Source organism: Nannospalax galili, unplaced genomic scaffold, assembly GCF_000622305.1.
Source record: "Nannospalax galili isolate Female #2095 unplaced genomic scaffold, S.galili_v1.0 scaffold198, whole genome shotgun sequence".
NCBI classification, from domain to species: domain Eukaryota; kingdom Metazoa; phylum Chordata; class Mammalia; order Rodentia; family Spalacidae; genus Nannospalax; species Nannospalax galili.
The window spans coordinates 2,282,505-2,307,444 of NW_008341748.1; the positions used below are offsets into that span (position 1 = coordinate 2,282,505).

The following is a 24,940-nucleotide window of genomic DNA, read 5'->3' on the forward strand; positions in this document are numbered from 1 at the left end:
AACCCGAAGCGGCGGCCGCCGCAGCCTCGGGACGCAGGGCGAGCCGTCTGCCTGGGAGCAAGCCGACTCCAGCGTGCGGTCAGGCGCCTGTCCGCCCGGTGCCACCGCCGCCGCTCCAGTGCGCACGACCAGGTACCTCGAGCGCGGGCCGTCGCAGTAGATGCGGCCCGAGCACTTTTAACCCGGCGGGAGGGCAGGAGAGCTGCGCCGCCGACAGCGGAGCGAGCCGCGCCAGGAGCCGCGCAGACACGCAGAGAGCAGGGACTGCCTCCCGCCACCGCCCGGCCGCTATGGATCTATTCGACTTTTTCAGGGACTGGGACTTGGAGCAGCAGTGGTAGGTGTTTAAATTTGCCTTCTCTTTGGATGAGCGGGTCTCCCCGGTATGATCTGGGCTTTTCGCCTTTGTTAAGAGAAGCCAGAGCTGGAGTTAGGGGCGCCCCGGACGCCACTTTGCTCCCAGACCCCTCTGACTCCCGCTTCAGTGACCCCTTGGTCGGGTGCTAGCATGGGGGAGGTGCGAGAAAGGGAAGGATGCGGGCAAAAGCATACATTTGCGCTCCAAGTCCAAAGAGTTGCATCTGGTCCTTGGCAGATTTGGTGCCACACACCCGCATGACCTCCGCTGGGCTTTTTTTCGCCAGCGGCACACTGGGTCGGTTCCAGTCTGAAATGCTTTAACTTTCCAATTGCCTAGAGCCTGCAGCCAGGGGCGGAGGGAAGGCGACAGCCAGGTGCCAGAGGCCACCATCCCGTGCCTACATGGCCACCGCCCGAACTGTCGAACTGTCGCAACCTCCATCCCCACTCGCAAGGCATAGACAGAAATCCTTCCCTAAAGCCTATCCAACCCAAGTTCTTTGCACTTGGAGCAGCGTCTCCGGGGGTCACTGAGCTAGGGAGGGACCTTGGGTTCAGTTGCCTTCAGCGCTTGGCTTTCAAGAATAGAGCTTTTTGAAGTTGGCCCCCAAAGTACGCAGCTCCGAAGTCAATGCACATTAATTAGTGTCTGGACCCCTTTTGGCTTCCCAGTGTGAGGCAGCCTTAGGTTTGTGTAAAGGACACAGCTATAATTGCAAGGTTTAGTCTGCATTTAACAAAATATCCTAAAGTTGCTGCGTAGGTATCTTAAAGATGGTACAGTGGTGCCTGAAGAACCAGAAAGTTGCTACTCTGTGTTATGTGAGGGTGCGCATGCATAAATACTCATATGCCTGTCTAATAACTTTATAAGAGCTTCACCTTGTGCTACAAACCTTACCAGCTTTTATTTTTCACTACATTTTAACATGTCAGTTGCACCCCTCCCAACCCCAAGACTTTAAGTGAGGACATGGTGACACGGATCTACAAAGGCACTCTTGGTTATTGCCCTTCTAAGTGTAGTGAGAATTATCTATGTTGCTCACCACAGTTTGAAATCTTTTGCAATGTTCAAACTACTAGCTGTTGGCTGTGAATACTGTGTATTTTTACAAGAATTTCCCTTGTCGGTGTAATATTTTAGGCAATTTCCTTCTTTAAAAAAGGGTCATATGCTTGGCCAATAGCTCCATTATACCATTCATGACTGCTTTGGTTGCAAACCCAACACAGTCAGAACTTACATTTTCTTTTATAACGATTCTAAATAAATCTTGAAACATATCAATATTAATCTGTAAGGCATTTTCAAAACCATATGGTGTTTTATCAGCTGTGCTGAAAGCATGCTATGTTTAGAGTCTATTATTAATTTTTTTTAAATCTCCCTGAAATTACTACTCAATTAAATATTACGCTCCTTTATATAACCTTTACTCTGCCTCCCTAAATTATTTTGCAGACAACTGATAACTGCAGTATTATTATTTGCATATAATTTGCCTAATGTGTTGAATGGGTAACACTGTTCATTTAACAGACATTGTTATAATTGATTTCAGGGGTAGCTGAAATTTTAAACATATATAAGGCATTAGGTTTCAGAATGTACGTATATTATTGTTTTCATTTCAGTTTAATATTACTCAGGTGTAGTTGACTCTTTAAAGGGAATGTGGTCTTTTATGTTTGATTTCTGTTTGTGAGGAACCTGTGTCCCTGGTCCTCTTTTGAGAGGCTATCTATTCTTGAGGAAAATACAAAACCCTTTTTCCTCCAGATCCATAACTATATGACATCCATTCTGGTGCATGATGACAGACTTGGTCATTTGGTAGATGCGATAGAAAATACTAATGAAATAGCAAAGCATATGTGCATAAATAAACCTGCCTTCTGCCTCTGTACACATGATCTAGGATGCATCTCTGTTTATAAACATTTGTGATGTGGTTGTACTTCTTTGGTTTAAACACCTATCTAGAGAAAAGGAACACAAATGTGACCATGGTTCAGGAACTTAACAGTCTGACATTGTTCTTAAGGGAAATCTATATATCCTTCCCAACTCGTTGGACATCCAGAAAATACATATTTATTTATATGCTTACTTCCATTTTGTGAGAATAACTAGAACCTAAAAATGATGACAGATAGTACCCCAAGTCCCTAGAAAGACAGAGAGGGATAGAAAACATCCACAAAGTTAAGGAGCTCATTTGCATCAAATCTGTTCACTTGTGGAACAGTAAGCTTGGAACTGTCTCTATTGTAACCCTAGCTGTCTGACAATAAATGCACAAGGACAGCGTAAAAACAAGCTCATTTCCCTAAACATAATGAAGAAAGGCAATATATAAACAGGCATATGTATTATTTGCAAACATGTGGCTATAGTAAATCAAAAATGAGTGCCCATTTATAAACATATACATGTGTTAGGACAAATGTCCATGGAAAAGATGGGATATGAATGATGGTGTAGTGTGCAGGTATGTGCAGTGTCTGGGAGTGCTCATAGGCATAACAGAATGTATCACTGGATTTTACAAACTGCAACAGTATCTTAATGAGTCATGCTCTGGACTCCATTAAAGGGCCAAAGCTCAAGTTCTTTAAGATTCCTGGATGCATGAGTAGTGTTCACCTGAGTTGGAATTTAATATGAACCATTCTGTGAAAGGAAAGGGAGGCACAGATGCCTGTGTGTACTACAATATGTCATTTTACCTTTTTTAAAGAAGGAAAAAAAGATAGAGAAAAAAATGATATTTCATCATCTAAATCATTCCATAGACGTGTTCTTGTAAATCAAGTAAATGAATACTTGAGGTGTCTGCAGATCTTGTGGCTAAATTTGGACTTCTTTATCAGCAATGGCAAAGTCGTTAATCCCCATTTAAGAATGACAAAAAACAAATGTAAAAGACTACAAATTGTATGGGCTTCCTGTCCTTTAAGCGGCTATTTCCCTAGTACTAAGTATTGTTTTGTGACATGCCAGGTTTCTTTGTGAAGCAGGTAAAAAAGAAAGAAAGAAAGAAAGAAAGAAAGAGAGAGAGAGAAAGAAAGAAGGAAGAGAGGGAGGGAGGAAGGAAGGAAGGAAGGAAGGCAGAAAAAGGAAGAAAATAGAGACAAATTCTTGAGACCAATAAAAAGAAAACTTCCATGACAACAAGCACTAAATATTTAAAATCCTAGGAGAAATTGCTACTAAGTGATTGTGACAGTGGCCTCCTTACTGCAAAGGACTACATCAAGTGTAGATTTTATGTGATGTCACATAAGTAGCCTAATTAGAGGCAAGCTTGCAAACAGGCAGTTATACAGGAAGAGACTTAAACTCACTAAACTGTTATATAAATAGAAAGTTCAAAGGTCTGTGTGAAGCTGTCAAGGCTGAGAAGGGGCCATATGCGAGTGAGGCTTCTCTTCCTTGGATGAAGGTAGCCCTGGGGCCTGCCCCAGCACCTCACACTTTCCCAAGATTTTTTCCGACCTTGTGGGGGCTGGAGGAGGGGACTTGCTTTCCAGACAAAAGTGAACTGTTCCAGTTCCAGCCAGGCATGACCTATGTAGCACAGCAGCCCATCTGCCTCCGCCCACTCTCTGTTCCACACAGGTCCTCTGGGGCTTCTGCAGCTACAGTCCTCCAGAAGAGTGGAAAAGGACTGTTCATGGATGAGAAAGTGTGAGAAACAGAGGGACTACAACCCTTACCAAGCTAGGGCTACTAGGACACCTTTGGGGTTGGCGGTGTCTAATTTTCTTTAAGGCCCGAATGTTTCCAGGATTGTTTTCCACTGTCATCCATTTATTTTCCTCCTTTACCCACTGTGATACATTAAAAGGAGACTGCCTATAGTTTGTGATTTTGCCCAGAATCATACGCATTTTCTAATGTGATTGAGTAGTCACTCAGCCAACCATTTTGGACGCAGTTTCTTAAAGGAATGTATAGGGAGGAGAGAGTGAACGAGGTGATACTTGCTGCTGAGAAGGTCCCCTCTACAATCTCCACTTATACTCGAAAAGAATAAAACCTGTCTCACTAGATCTTAAATGTACATCTTTTGACAAGGAAGTGAATTATTTCGTGTTAGAAATCAGTTTAATTATACATGAATTGTTTGGCTAATGACTCAGTCAAACATTTAACAACTTTCAAATATACAAATCAAAACAGAAAATAACTGCCTGAAAAGTGAATTTGTCATTATACACATGAATAAGACCACAGACATTTAATCATTTTATAGACGTATATAAATTATATTGTATTTAAACATGCTGATTATTGTTGAATACACATGGCTTTAATGTGGTCAACATTTATTGTATGGCCATCATTCTTATCTAAGACTGTTTCTTATATTCATTATTTATACATATTTGACATTATTTATACATATTTAACATAATTTCAACATTTTAAAAGTCCAGTAAAATGACCATCTGTATTCTAGTCTAGAAGTTGTTTTCTAAGAACTTGTAACTCTAGGTCATACTTCAAAGAAGATGATCGCCATATACTGATTAGCTTGTCATGTAGACAAAACAGTTCAGGCAGTGATTGCATTCCCCCCCTCTAATTTTATCTTTCTTTTTGTGGTTGCTGTGAGATAAAGAAAGAGAAATCTTCAGAAAAACAACTTATTTACTGAAAATGGGAGAAATATATGTTGCTGATTAAAGAACTCAAAAATTTAACTTGGAAAACTATTTTGAGGTTGAGGTTGTGTGTGTGTGTATGTGTGTGTGTGTGTGTCTGTGTGTGTTTCATTATCACTATTATAGTTTGGGTGATCATTCTTTATTCTGGAGTCTAGACCACATGCTTCCAATATTCAACCTCACCTAATCCTTCCAACAGCTTCATGAGCTGATTGGGCCTATGGCAGTGCTTATTTTCAGAGCTCATGGCTGCTTAATGATGCAGGGGAGGTTTTCTCCTACATGGAGGCAACCTCAAGGATATCCTGATTCAGAGTCTTTCCAACATGTCGAATTGCCATTCCAAATGACATGTCATTTTATCACTGTTATAAGGTTCAGGGATGGTTACCATTTTGCAGATGAGAAAACAGGATTCTAGAGAGGATGTATGTCCTACACAAATCCACGCAGCTTGTTAGTGGTGGACCTTGATCAGAAATCTACGTATATCCACTACTGTATCAGGTGCCTTTCCACAAAATCTTGTTGAGTATTAATTTATTGAAGTATCTATCTCTCACTGAACTGATTGGATTGCATTGTACATATTATACTTGGACAATAAAAAATCTGTGGAATATCCATGTAATTGAACAGCCATGGAACATTTATATGTTTTTCTTTTAATTGAAATATAACAATTCATGTTCTGATACAGTCTCTTAGCACTCTTCTTTCTTTCTTTTATCAGCATATATTAATTGTAGAAAATGAATTTAATTACTCCATTTTTTATGAATATATACAATGGTTTTTGATTATCATCACTCCTCTCATTTCCAGATATTTGTATGGATGAAAAATATTCATATATATATGTATATATGCAGAGGAACTACTGAAATTATGGCAGTAATGGATACATTTTATATATAAAGGAATGAAAACCGAAGTCTGAGAAAGTGAACTTTTTGAGAATTTCCCATTTAAATTTGAGTGGTCAAATTTCGAAGACCTGATATTGATCATAACATGTTTGTCTGGTTTATTTAGAGACACAAACCTGGGGATTGAAACTTCATATTATGCCTTGACAAATATATTACATCTCTTCCTTGCTCTTCCCTTACCAGTGAAGCTCTGTATGGATGGATATGATTAGCTCCATTTTCTGGAGGAGAAAATTGAAATTCAGAGAGGTTAAGTGACTTTTTGAGTTTGCACAGTAAATGAATGGTCTCAAGAAATGTGTTGATTGCTCTTTTCACTGTGTCACTAGTGTTGGGTTAAAGAATATATGTTTAAGCATCCACATTGCTTCCTAAAGGATGCTGAATCACTGTCTTGCATCATCCAGCACAGTTCTTTCCCCTCACGTATACTCAATAACCATCTGTTGATTTACATTAGTGCCATATTTGGCTCAAAGAGTGTTCCAAGCAAGTGCACATCTTTAAAAAATAGTTGCTTAATAAGGACAGGAGATGATACTGACCTCTGATTGTCTAATAGCGTTTTAATTATTCTTATTCCTGTCAGGTCTGTTAGCAGTCTGATCTCCTTCACAGAAAATAAGGAGAAAACTTGATGGTTATCGAAGAACCTTAATAAGAAAGAAAGAAATAGAAGCCACATTATGGGTGTGATTTTAAAAAAAGCATATAATTTCTATGAAATATAAGATAGATTTAGCACTGACAAAACCATAGAGGAATGAGTTTTAAAGCATGGGTTTACAGGGGTCGATGCACTGGTATTGTGTCTCAATCCGTAAGGAGAAAGTTGAAGAAGAATGCGAGAGGAGTGATGAGAGGTTGGGATTCCTTCAGCTAGCCTTGACTTTCACCCTTTATGACTTGTATTTCATCATGAGAAGGCTGTTTTTCTACTTAACTGTAGCAGATCTAACCCATAAATTACCATGACTGTTAAACAAAGGTCCAGCACTGCGTCCTCTAATGTTAAACTTTTATGTTGCACTTGAATGAAATTTTATATGCATGTTCAAAGAAAGGCACACCACACTGTGGAGAGGGTGATGCTCCAAATTGTTGAATTTCTTTAAAGTAAATCTTTCCAATGACCTTAGCTGCTAACATCTACCAACTCACTGAGCTGAGAAAAATTATCCATGAGCTTAAACAAAATGGCATGGGCTCACACAGAGCTGACAATAGCACTACAGACACAATCTGATTTTGATTATGGATTACTTAGGTTATGGAATGCTATTTTTAATATACCTGTACACTCTGTTTCATTTGAAAAAGAAAATCAGCTAGTGATTTAAAGTAATCTTTTATTCAGTTCTTCAGTAGGCAAGTGCTGGTCTATAAGCCATACAGTGGGGAATAAGCTAAAGAAATAGGCTTTGTTTGCATTACGGAGTCAAAATCAGTCATATGCTTATTTTTCAATGTTCTTTTTGCTGGACAAAAATGAAAAGGCAGAAAAGCAAAGAAAAACAAAACATATCACTTCCATCTAATGAAGAATGGTTTGCTTTGTTAGATTTCAAAATAATGATTCTTAACATCATCAATCCTCCTCAGTAAAAAGCCGATCTCAGGAACAGATACTGTTTCTCTTCGTGATCTTTATTAAACTCTATTCTTGGAGTGGGAATTCTTTGTCTTGTGAGCAGCATAACTCCTGGAAAACCAATGAAATTGCACATATATATGCGATATATATGTAGATATAGACATATATCTATATAACCAGAAACAAAGCACTACTCTAGCAATGTTGAAACTGCAGTTTAGGCACCAACAAATATTGGCAGAAGTTTTCTAGGAGTGAGATACCTTCTTTCTCTTTGGGTTTCTGGTATGGTTTGATCAAATCAGACACTTAGAAGGAGCATGTTTTAGGTCAGTTTAACCTCTAGACCGTGGCAGCGAATGCAAGATGGTCTAACTATCTGTTGAACAATGAAAAATGCAATCACATACACTTTATTCCCCTCTCCAGGATGTCAGTCAACTAATTTTTGAACAAATTAATTTTCCAACGGGACTGATTGTTTTCATGCCAGGTCGGCACAGCCACAGTAACTAAATTAGATTCAGCATGATGGATGTCTCTGATGAAGTGCCATGGAGAGGTCTCATCAATTAGCTATTATTTATTTGCTGGCAAAATGCTTGGCTCTGATGCATAGACATTAATCAGTTCCTAGCACCTACTGCTTCAAGCTGGAAGTCTGTTTATGATCCGCTGGTCTTACGCTTACATAGTACAGACGAGGAGACTGAGCCTCAGCATGGGAAAGTGACTTACCCACTCGCTCTGTTAGACTCACTTTTAGGAGCAGTGGAAGAGAATGTCAAAGGTCTCTGTCGCCTCATTGACTTGACACTGGAACACAGATTAAAAGTGGGGAAACAGTGTGACACAGTGTAAGCAAAAGAGGAGCTCAGAAAGAGAGATAAACTGACATACAGCAGGTGAAACAATCTTCATCCAGGCCCATGAAGTGCATTTAGTACTGTTATCAGCATCCAGAAAGAAACGGAATGACGAGGCAGACTTGGTGGTGCTTGCCAATAATCTCAACATTTGGGAGATCGAGGCAAGAACTTTGCAGTGCTGTCTGGGGCTACAGAGTTCAAGGTTAGCACTGGGCTATAGAGTGTGATCCCATTTGAAAACTAACTACTCAGTCAACCATACAAAAATGAGATAGTGAAAGTGGCATTATTTAGAAGGCCTATAGCAGCCAGCACTCGACATGCAACAACTGACTTTATCGCAAAATTGCCAGAGCTCCCTTTTGCTGTGCAAATTGGATACTGTCCTTAACACTGACCACCATTTGCTGAGACATAGCCACAAAACTCTCAATAACTATTTTCGCTCTCTGAGATGTGGATACATTGATGCAAACATTATTCAGAGAAACACCAAATGAAAATATTTCCCAAAGCCATTAAATAAATGTTTGCAATTTGGCAAATTACCTGGCCAAATAACTACTTTCAAAAGACATGTGTACCATGGCTGTTGAGCTATAACCACAAGTATAGCTTCTCTTTATCCTTCTCTTTTTTTAAAAAATGATTTTTTTATTTAGCAGGTATGTAAAAATATTTCACTTTCTCCATTGCTTTTCCAGAAAATGTAAGCTGCTACACCATTAACTGATATTGCCATCTGTATTTATGGTTAGTTGACCAGCACAATAATGATTTAGCTATTTCATCCTTCACATCTCATCTCTCTTTCTATGGAGCAGCCATACAGTCACACCTCCAAGACTCTTCTGCCCTTCAAATCCTCATACTCCTGTCCAGTCTGATCAAATTATTCCTCCTCTGTGTTCCTGTACTGTACTTCTATCTGGGCTGCAGAACAGACACTTCCTCACTTCCTTGATGTCTTTACTCATCTGTGTTCTTTTGAGGGATGAGAACATGTCTCTTTTTTATTTCTAATTCTTGATTCTGAGTAACAATAACCTCTCAGTTCAGAGCATAACATCATGCACTTATTAATTTCAGTCAGTCATTGTGCTAGATCTTCAAATTATTAAATCTAGGTGAGAAGACAGAATTATTGCCAGTAAGAATGCTAATAGTACAAGTGAAAATAATTATTCCTAGGTGATAGGCTCTAATTTTTGTTATCTAATTGGAACACGGCCTCAGTGACTTATAGCAGGTCACTTAAAGACAATATTCTGAAGAATTGAAATTAATGTAGAAGTCAAGCAGATCTTTAGCTACTCTGCTAACCAATATGATGCCCTGGGATAAATGCATGATAGAGTAGTCTGTTCTTGCAGGGGGGCTCTGCTGTGGGATTGCCTTGGGCTAGATGATGAACTTTTCTCAATCAGTTTGAAGTTTTGGTAAATTAGCATCAGGTTTAAATTCATAATTAAACATGAAGCATAACTGACCAGGTGTCTCCCCCAACAAGGGATTAATGATTCTGCTCTTCTTTGATGTGAGCAGCAAATTCAGGGTTACATTGATCTGTAGATCTGAACTTAATTCGAGCATCACAATTGAACTCAATGAAGTTAGCAATGTCAGTTCTAGGCACTGCTTTCTTTGAAGTGCTTGAACTCATATCTGATCCACAGTAGACATTTATTTTTGTGTGTATGTGTAAGTAAATATAAAATAACTTGCTTCATACTTTATGTGATCAAATTTGTGAAGAAGTAATTTAGAAGTGGAAATCTGAAGTTTAACAGAAGAGTGTAAAGTTTACAGTTTGATAAGTAGGTTTACGAACTGAGATGCGTTTTCACTAGCTCTTTTCCAGAAATAGTGGACTTATTAAAATGTTATAAATGAAATGTTCCTTACATGTATCTCTCTTGAAAGGATTCTTACTGAGAATTCATGGTTGACAAGCAAAATCTATGTCAAATTGCCCTTAGTCTATCAAACTCATAATTTTACATTTTTATATATAGTATTTTCTTGTCACAGTTTATAACTACATTTAACATATATCACAATGTTTTATGGTAATTGTTCAGGATTTTAAATAAAGTGCCTTTGGCCGAGGCTCAGTGATAAAGTTCTTCCTTAATATGCTCAGGACTCTGAGTTCCATCCCCAACACAGAAAAAAAAGGGTCTTAGCTTGTTGTGATCACTGAATTGGAGTTTTTCTGTTGTACAAAGTGAAGAAGAACATGCTTTCAACTTTTACTGAATATTTTTCTACACACTAAACCAGAAGACTTTTTATATTTTTCCTGCTTCACAGGCTAACCTAGGATTTGGGTTTTCCAAACATATACTTTTAGATGGAACACGCCTTCTATTTATGCCTCTGGAAGATTCAGATTACAATTTCATCCCAAGGATGTGCAAGAAAGTTTCCATGTGTTGATTTTTAAGAGCCCAGTAAGATGCTGTCATAGTTGGGAAGAAAGAACAAGTACATAGAGTGCATTAGGTCACTGCATTTGTCCACATGCCTTCATTAAGCAAACACCCTAAAGAATAGGTGCTTTGAACTCATTTCACTTACTGAGAAGCTGAAGATCAGAGAAATTCACCCCAGAAAGTCCCAAAGTCACACAAATAGTAAGCTATAAAGCCCTGACTCAAACTCAAGTTTCTTGCGATTGGGGTCTGGGGTCTTACCACGACCTGTGACCTGAATTTGCAGAAATGTAGTTGATAATGATTTGATGGATGGCTTAAAAGTAATTATAATATGGTTAGAAATCTGCTAAACATATTTTCCATAATCTAAACTTAAAGATGACAGCATGCAGGTCCAGAAGAAAGCCAGAAAGACCCTGGGTAATGAGGATATCTACAGAATTTAATGGCAACAAAATACTCATCTGGTTAAGTTAACCAGATATTAAAGAATATATTTGGGGGTACAGTTTCTAGGTACTTAATGGACTTTCAATAAAATAAGTCTCAAACAGTGATCAAGCATATGAGTTAGGTAGAGATCTAGCAAAAATTGTGCAAGAGCCATGGTATGCGTTTTAAAAAAATAAATGGCTAAATCTTAACCATATTCCCTTTGCTACAATTAGATACTTAGCTATTTTGTTTTAAGTTCTGTGACAGTTTGAACTTCAATAATGAAAATATATTCAGATTACAAGTTATAAAACCTCTCATTAAGAATGAAGATCATTTTCATTGGGTTCTGATTAACATTTTACCCAGAAATCACAATGAAATGCCAGTGCACACTCTAATGCCATTGAAAAATGTGCTCATTACACTCTTCAACCACACAGGCTTTTGTAAACAGTTACATTGACTCATACATCTTGAACAAAGAAGAAAAATTTGATAAACTCAAAAGGCTTGAAAAGTTAAAGTGAATTCTAAATGTAGATTAGTAGCAAACGATGACAGCCAAGCGAACATTGCCTCAGTTGATTAATTTATAAGGATACTGGTCAATGGTTTTAACCGACAGCCATGCATAGTAGAATCCTAATGGGATCTGTCTGTTAAAATTACATAAAGTAGGGCATTTGATTGATTTCAGAGTTTCTCAAAGCTCAATTTGAACTTCATACAAATAATGCATTAGTCACTCAGGATAAATGACACATTGAATAAAGTTGTGATTTTGTCTGCTTCTCATAATCTGATTTAGAACAGTATTACATCTGTCTTTGTAACTTATTCCTATCCCCAGTGTTTGTGGGCAGAGTAGACTCTTTATGTCTTCCGTTTCCTATCCCATTAGATGGTAACAGACTATAGAGTCCAGCCTCTGGATTTCTGGGGTGTGTAAAGAAGACTGATTTGTGAATAATATTAAGAATTAACATATGTACTGTGAGATAGATGAATGTATTTAAAGACATTGCTCTTAATATATGAAAATTGGAGAAGTTTAATTTTGATGTTTGGTTTTGTTTTTAAAACCCTGCTAAGTATTATACAACAAATGCACTAAATTTAGTAAAATAAACAAAGTAACATATTGTGAATGACTAAACATTACCTTGATCTACTCCAGCTCACCATGAGCAGTCATGACATTGTCCTTGAGGTGGGAGGAGTCTTCCTTGTGAACACAATAGTGCCTGCTACAAACATATATATCTGAAACGTCTTGTGTCACCACACATATGATTGTTACACATTAATTACTTGGAATCCTAGTATTTCATTAGGTTCAATGGCTGAATAGAAGATGGAAAAATAAGTTTGTACATCCGAAAAACTTTTAAATCTGTCTAGCTTATGCTTGTGCAGTATAAACGAAAGTGGGGAGCTTTGCATTCATGGTTGGATGGAAATATGTGGGCTTATATTTTAAAATATATAAAAAAACATGGTGCTGAAAAAGTTTGAAGAAGTTCATAGACATCATATACCTCTTAAAACCTAAGGTAAATGATGAAGTATGGGATAAGTTTCCTTAAATTGAACATAATCATAAAAATTCAAGGAAAAGCAATATATTCTGTAAAATTTATGAGGGGTTTTGAGGGGAGGGTTCAGAGAGCTTGACAACCCCCAGTACATCTGGCGTGGCACATTCCTGTCTATAATGAGAACCTTATGGAACATTGGACCTTGGTTTTCTGAGGCAGGACCTGCTCCCCAAGGGCATCATAAATGACACAAAAGTCAGAAACTTCATGGCTAATGGCATTTCTCAGAAATGCTTTAGTTCAGGTGCCCTACCAAGGTATAGTGGCAGAAGATGGAAAAAGGTCTTCCTCATAAATCTTCATGGAGCTTTAAATAAATTAACACTATTATTGTTATTGTTTTTATTTTTCTATAACTTACTGGAATTAGACAGGGAAATACAGTGAACAACTACGTCTACATGATTTCTTGGATGTACTCCAAAGTCATGGGCTCACTGTGATTCTTCTTTTATATTAAGGAATATTAATTTTTGGAATTTTTGCAAATTTCATCAATACATATGGAACATGTTTCAACCTCCTCCCCTATCCGAACCCCTCATAGCTCCCCATAAGATTTCATGTATTCTATCATATACGTTAAGGCCTATTGAATCAAGTTTGTATCCCCATATGTCCTTTGGTGTGAGTCCAACCACTGGAGCCTAGTCAACCTATTTAGTGTCACTCCCTTAAAGAAAACATACGTTCCCTCCACCAGTAGTCATATTTGCTTAACAGTGATCACAAGAGAAACCATATAGGTATAAATACAAAAGAGGAAAAATGAAGAAAAATGTAACGCCAAAGTTAGGATTATTTTCCCTGATGTCTTGCCCATCCTCTTTTTCTGTACATTGTGGGAATCTTTGGAACTGAGTCTTCCATTGTAGAATGGGTGGGATGGGAATGGGTAATGAAATGGGTCATGAAATGTGGCTTTGTCAATGTGTATTCACTCACACATTTTCTAACCTTTGTATACATTTTGGATGTAACTTTATTCTTGAAATAAAGACTTCCTGTGAGGATGGTACATTTTAGGGGCTGGCATTGTAGGTGGGGAAAATCGTAAGTTGAATTGACTTCTTTAAGTTTAATACTTTAAGATGTTACTATTGCCTTCGTGTGAACACAGTGCTCAGTGGATTTCAAAAGGTCTTGTGGAAGGGACTTGCTGCTCCTCATAAATACACAATTGTCCTTTATCACCTCTTTCACTATCTTGGAAATGCCTGACATTTATTCTGATGAATGGCTTAGTAGTTACTGTTTTACTTGATTCCTTAGCTAGTTTGAATACCAGTTGGGAAGAGATAACCCATGAAGTCAGCATCACTGCCCTTTTACATCATCTTCTTTATAATCATATCTGTTATTTTTGATAAACTTGTAGATTTTCCCCTATCATTTATAAGTGATCTTGAATACTTATGTCAGGTTTTTGAAAGAGGAAAGATATTATTTTCTTGGAGTCATTTAACTAATTTTACCTAAAGACTGCATCTTATGAGGAAAATAAAGATTGTAGTGAATACTGAAGCCTATGCTAAATGATTGCAGAGATTAGACAAAACGCAACATTATTTTCAAAGAAAAATCTGCAGTGTTTACTTTTCATAAGTTGATTTTGAAAGGGTGACAAACAATTTTCTCTGTTTGCTGTCTTGGAGGAAAAGGGGAAACAATATCAGGAAACAAATTTTTTTAATATCTTGCAAGTTGCTTCACTGTATTCTAAGTTTCAGGTACAAAATGTTGGTTTTGTTGATTTAATACCTATCAATTAAAAATCCAATGAAGCATCTTTAAGTCAAACTGTTGAATTATTAAAGCTTAATTTTCAACTAACTGAAAAACACTGGATATTTTGGTTGTACTGCTATGATAGATCAAGGCGAACTTGTTCATATTTCCAGTGTTAACCATAATTTTCATAGAGAAAGGACAACTTAGCTGTCTTAGCTGTGATACTGATATTTTATATTCTTCCATTTTCTATTAACAGGAGAATTAAGGCTCTCTGTGAGACTCAGATTTTTAACTTGTGATAATCTTCCATTTGAAAACTAAAATGTGGGACTGGAGAGTTGGCTCAGCGGTTAAAAGCATGTCCTGCTCTTGCAGAGAACCTGGGTTCAGTTCCCAGCAACCACATGGCAGCTAATAACTGTAACTCTGGTTCCAGGGTATCTGATGCCCTCTTCTGACCTCCATGGCATTGGATAACATGCGTGCATTTACATACTTGCAGACAATACACTTATACACATAAAAATAATAAAGTATTTAAAAAACTCAAATGTGGGGCTGGAGAGGTGGCTCAGCGGTTAAGAGCACTGACTGCTCTTGCAGAGGACCCGGGTTTAATTCCCAGCACCCACATGGTGGCTACGAACCATCCTTAACTCCAGTTCCAGGGGAATCCGAAGCCCTCTTCTGACTTCCGCGGCATTGCACGACACGGGTGCACTCACATACATGCAGGCAATACACTCATACACATAAAATTAAAATAATAAAAATAATTTTAAAAACTCATGTTAAAAATCATAAAAGCTATAAAATAAGAAAAGATATACAATCAATTGCCATGTAATTGCATGAACTGATTCCAGTGGTGTCTATAAGCTCAGCAATAAATGGTGCTGTGGCTCAGTTCTAATGCAGTGTAGCTGACAAAGAAGAGAGAAGTTTCTACTGGTTCTTGTTAATAGCTCGCTCCAATAGTAGTGGAGTATTATGGAACGTTGAAACTATAAAGGTCATTAAGGAGCTTCAGAGCGAGGCCAAACCTTTTCTTAGCCTAAGAGCTTCTGGGCATCCAACATCAACCTCAGAAGGCAGCTAGTACCATTCCACTTCAGCAGCTCTGAAAGAAATTCTGTTTGGGGTGGAGAAAAAATGATGTTCCTACAGATTCAAGCCCTTCGTTGTAGCTTTTCCCTGGAGGCTGATCAGAACAATCTAACCTCTTTAGTTTATGGACAGGCAGCCCTCCTGCCTTCACTGGGTTCTCGTGACTTGGGAAAAAACAGACACTCTGGTTGCCCTCTGGATGTATATGGGTGTGAGGTCATTGTTATTTCTTTTCCCGAAGGTCTTGCTATTTTTTTACCCCATTAAGTAGAGCATCACCTTGTTAGGTGAACTTGGACTCAGAAGCAAATCTTTACCACCTTCTCTCAGGGTAACATCTCTCCAGGTAGGCTCTCCTCTAATTGCCACTACACGGGAGCCCTAAAGGATAAAAAAACTATCAGGAAATGTTTCATTACATAAGTAATGTTGAGTCCTGGTGCCTCCCGAGGAACTGTATACATCTATCTGCATTGCTTGACAGATAACAGTTGCTTTCAGAGTTGAGCAGCTAGTACACATCACATACTTAACTGCACATTTTTCACGCACAAACTGTTACACCTTTCAGTGAGATACTAGACATGTTTTCTATTGTCATTTTAACATTGGTGCCCAGTAAGACTGACCCATTTGTTGAAGATCACAGAGGTAGATAATAGACAAACTAGTATGTAGCTACTCAGAGGTGGGTTTTGAGATGTTGCTTGTCAATAGCCACAACTAACCGAGCTACTACTTACATGCTCTGAAAGCAGTTCTTCCTTAGAAATGATTCTCAGTTAATCGTACAAAGTGGCGATTGAGTCTGAATCCCATCACTGACAATACAGCCTCAAGTAGTCACACTCTCCTTACAGTCTGTGATGTTCTGGCTTTGGGGTGAATGAAATTCCAATTTTAATACCTCCTGAGGATGGGAAATAGGCATCCTTTCATATATTTATTCATCACCTGTACTGACCTCTATTGTGGATATCAATTATGGGTCAGAAACAAGAGATAGTCCAGGAACTGTTGTGTAAATCCCCCTTGATTAATAAATAATTTAAAAATTATATAGGTTGAAAAGATGTCCTATATTTTATACAATATTCTAGGTCACATGTGAAGATGTTTCTGGTTGTAGAACTTACAGCATTTATGATGACAGAAAAAAAAATATCCCTTGGGGCTCGAGAGATGTCTCAGCAGTTAAGAACGCTTGCTGGTCTTGCAAAGGACCACAGTTCAGTTCCCAGAAACTACACTGCTTGGCTCAGAAGACTGTGACTCCAGCTTCAACTGATCTAACACCCTCTTCTGACCTCCACAGACATCAGACATTCGTGTGGTACACACACACACACACACACACACACACACACACACACACCCCACAGGCAAAACACACATAAATTAAAAATATAAAAAAGCTTTCCCAGGAAGAATTAGTTGGACACACACACACACACACACACACACACACACACACACACACCACTTTTTCCCCAAAAATTCTACTCCCAAAGGGCTGCAGTCATCAATCATATGTTGAAACTCATGGCACAGGACATCTGGCTTTCTTTTGTGGCTGCCAGGAGTCAAGGCTGATTCAATGTTGTCTTGAATTGTTTTGTCAGTGTCTGGTACTCCCTTTTTTACTTGTTGCACAAGAGGAATCTGAAGTAAGAATCAAGCCCCCATGATGTTGTTGATTACTGCAACTTTTCAGTCATTACTCAATAAACCATTTCTTCTAGTTCATTATTGGTACCTTATTAGAAACCCCTACATTCAATGGTACAGTATTGATATTTTTTGCCAAAAGGACTGATTTGATCTTGATAGCTACATTGTTGAGTGTGGATGACAGATGAGGCCCTTTATGTTGAGAATTTTAGTCTACTTAATTTAACAGTGGTATTTTATATTTCTAATGTATCATTGACACTGTGTCTATCTTCCTTGACAGAGATTATACGTGACCATGTATCATTTTCTGTTAAGTGAGACCTTTATAATAATTCAATATGCTCTGTACTCTGCCATGAGCAATGGTCTTATCTGTGTTGCATCTTTGCTGGGGGAAAGGAAGATCTGAGTCTAGATGTTTGGTCACTTTCCATTGGAGTTTAGGTTTCCTAGTAGTGTTTAAATTTAGGGAGTACATGTGTCTTTAGCTTAAGGAAGGACTAGATGATCCTATCAGGAGCACTGTTGAGGTTATTCTAGCATTATGTTAATACTGAACCAGATGGCCTTTGAGGCTGTTTCAGTTACTGAGTTTTTTCAACATCTCATAAGAGAAAAGCAAAGCTCAAGTGTGAAATTATCAGAAAATAATGCACAAATCAAATCATATTAAATTCACTTTAAACAGTTTGCAATATTTTGTCCAGTGGCTCACAATATTTTGGCCAATGGAAGAGTTCAAGGTAGAGGATAAGGAATAAAACTATTGTAACATAAAATATAGCAAACAATGAGTATTCCAACTCCACCTGCCTCTGCCTGCTGAGTGTTGGAATTAGAGGTGTGTGCCTCCACGCCTGGCTAAGACAGCTATATTCTTATAATGGAAAATGTGTGTTTGTTGCTCTTATATTTTTAATTTCTGTGTGTTTTCAGAATAAAATCTAAGCATCTTATTTTTCTTTGTTATACCATGTTGAAATAAGTATTGGTCTTTCTGTGTATTTTCAGAATAAGTCCTGAGAACCTTACTCGTCTTTATTATTTTTATTTTTGAATTTTTTATTGAGCTTTTGTACATTTATACAGGAGTTCTTAACCAAATTTAGAACTCCCTCCCCATCCATACCCCTCAACCTGACCTCATATATTCTGCCATACATGCTAAGTCCTATTCAGTCAACTATTTGCACCCGGATGTCCTTTGGTGCAAATTAATCCACTAGAGTCTAGTCTAGAGATGGTAAGCAAGACATACTCTCCTTCACCCGGTAGTAATCAATCTCCAATAATTCTAAGACTAGAGCTGACCCACCACCCATTTTCTTTGCTTCACTCTGGGCATTTGTGTGATTGAGTTGGTATGGGTCCTGTGCTCAGTGCCACCATTGCCACATGTTCACATTTGTAAGCTTCCAGTAGCCTAAAAGGCTCTGCTTCCCTATGTTCATGAATAAGCCCTGGCTCTTACAATCTTTCCACCCCTTCTTCCACAATGGCCTTTAGCTCTGGGTGGTGGGAGCTTTGGAGTAAATATTGCAGTCTTTGAACACATTCTTAATGGACTTGCAACAATTTCTTTCTCTTTCTCTCTCTCTCCCTCTTTCTTTCTTTCTTTCTCTCTCTTTCTCTCTCTTCCTTCTTTCTTTCTTCTTTCTTTCTTTCTTTCTTTCTTTCTTTCTTTCCTCTCTTTCTCTCTCTTCCTTCTTTCTTTCTTTCTTTCTTTCTTTCTTTCTTCTTTCTTTCTTTGCCTCAACTGCCCTGGAACTTGCTATGTAGACTAGGCTAGTCTGGATCTAATAGAGACCCACCTTCCTCTGCTTTGTGAGAGCTGGTATTAAAGGTATATGCTACCCTGCCCAGCCCGACTTGCAACAATTTCTAACTCAGTTTTGATTGCTAAATGTTTCCCACTCATAAAGATATGAGAATCATATAAAGTGGATGGAATTACAAGAAAAATGAAATGAAACAAAATAAGAGAGCTTAAAAATTCTGAGAACTTGAATTCTTTATGTGGCTATGTTTTAGCGAGCATATATGCATGTGGTATCAGTTAATGACATTAAAGTTTTCCATTTGGAGACATGCGGAAATACATCGATTATAATAATGGTTACCTGTGTGTATATTATACTCGTATAGATTATTACAACACATATATATACATATATGTAAGAAATAATGTTTACTTATGTGTATACACACATACATGTTTTCATATGCAATTTCATGTACTCAGGAATATACTCATATAAGCATATGTACATATATCTGCTAGCTGGTTCTAAGTTTTTCTGAAACTTGAACTCTTAATATAATTGGCCTTCATACCCCCTTGCACCTCTCTTCACCATATATACAAATAAGATTTCTTACTATTAACCATTTTGTCTGGTTGAGGACTGTTTTGTCTAAACAAATTATGCCATTTTATTTTAAGCATTCCTTTTTTATAATACAGTAACCAAGGCCAGCTGCCCTGAGCACTTGTACACTTAAAGGGAAAAAATCATAAAATCAACTTACATTTTAGATATTTTAAAGAATGGGCCTTTAATTATCTAACATTTTAAAAACCTATAAAATGTCTCAGTGTCCAGAGTGGACTCACCCAGCTGTGTTGTGGGCCTGACAGTCCATTAGACCTCTTTTCAAATGCTGTGGGTTTAGCAAAAACCCCAAATGCATGTTGCCTGAAGCCTTTCTTTCCCCTCTTTAATTTTGAGACCCCTGTGCATTCAGAGGGAAATGTAATCCATATGTTTCTGATTCATTTACACTGAAATCATCAAAATGTTGTTTTGTAAGACAGATTTGATGTTCTAGGAGTTTGTGTGCATTTTTTTTTAAATCAGCTTTTAAAAACTTTCCCCACTAACCCAAACCTTGCTTCCCATCAGAAAGTCTGATTTTGCCGAGGCTAAACAAGCTGAAATACCCAACAGGATTGAGTTTTTAATTGCTTGGCAGAGTGTACCAGAGGGTCCCAGGTGGTGGGCATCAGGCCCTCGCATTTCTGTGCTGGCCTGACTATGCTCAGCAGGTCATATCTCTTGGTTCTGCTTAGCGCAGCTCAGCTGTCTCTGCTTTGCATGTAGTAGAATATATTTTCAAGTAAATTTGAACACAACGGGGAATTTACTCCTGTTGACCAAAATTTCCCTGAACATTTCATAGAAGACAGACCTTTCTCTTAATTTGTCATCTGAAAGAGAAATGCCTTAAATAAAGAATACCATCCATTCTTCAGCCTGTCTTTTACTGTAGCCATTAAATCTCTGTTAAAATGTTAATCACTTCACCTACCGTTACTTCTTTTTTCCCGTTTAATAAGGAATCTGATATACAGTAATCAAGAGCACTTTTGAACAATCTCTTTGATTGTGGCTGGTGGCACTGGCCTTTTTCCTAAAGTAATTTGTTTATGGTTACAATCACAAAGCCCTCTGACAACCTCATTCTATAATGACCCAAACACAGGCTCTGAGAAGAGGTCTTTGTGTGGAAGTCAGTGGAGTTAAGCGCAATGACAGCACTGCTAAGTTAATGGCAGCCCTTTCTCAGTGTTTGGCCTACTGTGGGACGTAGAATCAAGGCTATCCAAAGTCTGATTTCCCCTCGGAATAGTTTGGCTTGAGGAAAACAGGCCTTCAAGAGTCGGGGTCAGATGAGTGTCAGTGGATCACCACATACCACATAGCATTGGAAAGGAAACCCATCATTTTTGCACTTTTTGATCATGGAGAGACCCATTTAGGTACAAAATTGATGCAACATCCAATAGTTATTAGAATTAAAGCTATATTTAAAAATAATTCAAAATGGTTCCATAGCCTGAAAAGAAAAACACACAAAACTTTTTGCCTTACCCTTACACCAAAAGTTTTCTTAAAAATTGTATGACTGCCTCCTGTAACTAATATTGATGCATGTTTTATATAATACTGTTTGGGCTGTTTGGATACAGTCTTCACCTCATAAACTTTAACAAATATCAGAAGTAAATTACATTACATAGTTTGTATAACTATATGCAAGTGTCTCCGGGGATTTCTATGTCAATACATTGTCATTTATTGAGTGTGTTCAAGGGTTAAGTGACCATCTGGCTTCTCACTTGGGGTCACACGGAACTGCATATAAATATTTCAGAGTTGGACATGATGATAAACTTATTTTTGCAGCCTATGAATGTATGAATGCAGTGTGAGAAACAGAAGAAAGTAGACAAACAAGTTCTATCTTGGATTCTTGACTGGGTTTGAAAGGCGCAATGCCTATGAAAAGGACTTGGTGTTCTCCAAGGATACTACCCCGTCTCCATTTGCAGGAGCATTCTGTAGAGTTCATGCCATGACCTGGTCAGGATTGCAAGTGGGGAAAGAGCTTCTAGTGAAACATCTGTCAGAGTGTCAGCATTTGTCACCATATTGTCGAAGTGCCAAAGCCTTTCCCTCCATGCTGGTAGCTGAACAAGGATGTGCAGCTGGCTGCACTGTGCCTCAATGTGCTCCAGTTTGCCTTTGGGCTTGTACAAGCTCCCTGTTGTTCATTTTCAACGTATGCCCTGAATAACTTCACATGCAAAACAGTAAAATGGAGACTGTTATATGCTGACCACCTGTCCTGATGGCAAGAGGAAACATGGGTTGCCCTTACTGGACCTAAAGCCTTCACTTCTCCAAGGACTGCCAGTGCATGGGTGCTATATTTAATTAACTGTGTGGGCTGTCACAGAAGGACGTGAGAGGGTTGGTGTGTTCATTTGAGTGGCACAGAATGATCAGCACTTCCTTCCTGTCCATCTAATGATAAAGGCAGTTCTGCATGATTTGAATATTCTTTGCCATTATTTTGCAAGAAGAGATAGTCGGTGTTCTGGGGTGGCACTTTCTTGCTTATAGAAACAAGAATACATTGTACCTAGAATAGTGACGAGGAAAAGGCTTTGGAGGAGAATTTCAGCTCTTTCCTGCTTGGGGAACATACTGCAGACAACTTTCAAGTTTCATAGTCCGTATTTTTCCATTTGTTTTGGGGTGCACTCAGTGACAGTTACATTTTAAATACATTTCAGGTATTTCCCCAAATTTTAGCTGTACAGTTTCTGTCCCAGTTTCTTGTATAAATGCGCAATAATTACTTGGGATTGATTATTGATGTGCATTTAGACTAAGTCATACTGTCCAGGAGCAGCATCACAAGCGCTGTCCCAGTGTGAAAGAAAAGCACAAAGAAAGTTTATTCATATCCTTATGCCTTGATATTATCACTTTAATATTTTCACTAATTGCGACTTTGACTTACTGGCACATATTCATTTGCAAATCATTATGATACAGTAGCATAAATTATTGATTTTTATAATCGATCTTTATGATACATAGACACACACTAAAGAAAGCAGAAACTGAGGAAAGAAAAACATGCAACGTTTCTGAATTCATTGGAATTCAATGCTAGTGACTACAACAGAAAGGGTGATGTACATGCATCGAAATCCCCATTAAAATTAAAATGGTAACTGTTAGTGTTAATATCTATTTTCAACATTAATAACAAAGTAATTAAAATGAGGCTGATGGATTCAAGTTCTCTGTAAGATAAGAATATTTATTTTCATTACATGATAAGCATTTTTTTCATTATTTTGAGAGAAAATGGTTAAGTCAATTACATGGTTTTCTTTGGATTTGTGACAGTGACATTATAAACCAACAATATCCGCACATACCCCATTTCATATAATTAAACCAATTCATCAAACATATTGTTGAAAAATCTTGGAAATGTGTGGGATACAGGATTAATTAACTCAGAAACATGTAAACTCTAAAAAGTTTGTCAGTCTATTTTCATTATACATATGCTCTTCCATGTATGATTTGTGACAGCTTAAGGACAGATGGCTTCGTAATTTACAACTCTGACTTCAATTATATACTGTGTGGTTCAAGTGAAAATAGCTCTTTTACAGCACAGATAAAGATGTTAGAAACCATTTATAAGAAGTGTTTTGAAATTAGGATCAAAGATGAAGCCTTCTTTGTTTGATTTCATGCAAAAAATTTGGAACGCGTGCTCATAAAATAATTTCCAAATATTAATCTTTCTTCTTTGGCAGTTTTTAAATTGTGCACGTTGAAAAGCGAACTATAACTGTTCTTCCTTTCTCTTTCCTGTTGTTCATAGCAGATGTTTCAGCCCTGTCACCTCTCCAGAAAATCCTTGGACCCAGCTTCACCAGATTGAGAAAGTAATGACATACTCCTTAGGGTAATCATTTGGGTAGAGATGAGGACATGGGTAAGGAGAAACAAGTCTGAGCACTGACTTGGAAAGGCCCCCACTTCACTCTCATACTTTCAGAGTCACTCTGAGGAAATAGTATGATTCTCATTCAAAGCACTGGACACCATAGATTTGCTTCTTGCCATTTAAACTTACTGTTTGCCACTTCAGCACTGTACACAAGCCCTCTTGAAGTCCCTGAGTGAGTGAACACATGCATGTATGTTCATGTGGTGGCGATTCTAGTAGTTTGAGAGTCGTCCATATCCCCGACCACTGCACCGTGGACTTCAAAGTAGTATTTTTAAGGAAGGAGAATAAAAATTGTTGTTGTCTTTCCATTTTGAATCATGGCATTCTAAACATTATTTCAGAAAGATTTTCATGACTTTATATTTTCCAGAAAATATTCTCCTTTGGGAGGCTACTCGTCTGGCTTACCTCTCATATCTTTACTTCCCATCAGATGAGCATGTTCCCAGGAACTTAGTATTAAAATCTGCCTCTCCAAATGCACCATATGGAATTGCCAGGGGAAATTATTTTTAAACTGTCAGTCTCACTCATTAATTTGGCTGTAGGGTTGAATTCTTTTCCCAGAACCATCCTTTCCTCAATTTAAAACATTTTCATAAATAAAGATGCAGAGGGGCTAAAGACAGATTTTGAGATACTTGATTTCCATTAACATTTAGTCATGTAAATTTTTTCCAGAATATTATTATCTTTAAAGAAATACACGAACAAAGTCCGAACTGAAAAACTTAGAGGCCAGTTATAAAGAGTGCTTTTCCATTATCAGGTTTTCATGATACATAAATACAAAGACATTGTATATCTGAGCCACACATGCCTTCCAAAGAGCAGGAAGCTTGCAGCATGCCTGTCCTGGGAAGCTGCACTTTGCTGGGGGCTGAAACTCCCAAGATTGGAGTCGTCATTGACAAAGCACTCAGTCTATTTGCTTGGCCAATGTTTTTGATCACTCTCCATTGAAAGTGTTGTTCTAAAAGAGCAGTAATTGAATTTTCTGGTATTTTTGGTGTGTTTGTAATTGAACCTTATAATGGAAAAAAATGTTGGGATTCTATTAAGAAAAATAACTCCGTTAATAGTTTTTTCAACCTTGACCCTAGTAACTGTATAAAAGTAAGTACAAATTTTCATTTGTGTGTGAGAGAGAGAAGGAGAGAGAGAGAGAGAGAGAGAGAGAGAGAGAGAGAGA

At 38.0% G+C, this 24,940-nt stretch overlaps 1 protein-coding gene across 5 annotated transcripts in view; it reads left to right on the forward strand.

Annotated features, from left to right (window-relative positions):
• Positions 1–6: 6 nt before the first annotated feature.
• The window catches only part of Aff2 (AF4/FMR2 family member 2), a 560,677-nt gene continuing 535,743 nt past the window's right edge, over positions 7–24,940 (forward strand). For all 5 annotated transcript variants that reach the window (XM_029565511.1, XM_017799178.2, XM_029565512.1 and 2 more), the window contains exon 1: positions 7–337. In XM_029565511.1, coding sequence (XP_029421371.1) covers positions 291–337 — 47 coding nt within the window. In that variant the 5' untranslated portion in view covers positions 7–290. The remainder of the gene's footprint in view (positions 338–24,940) is intronic.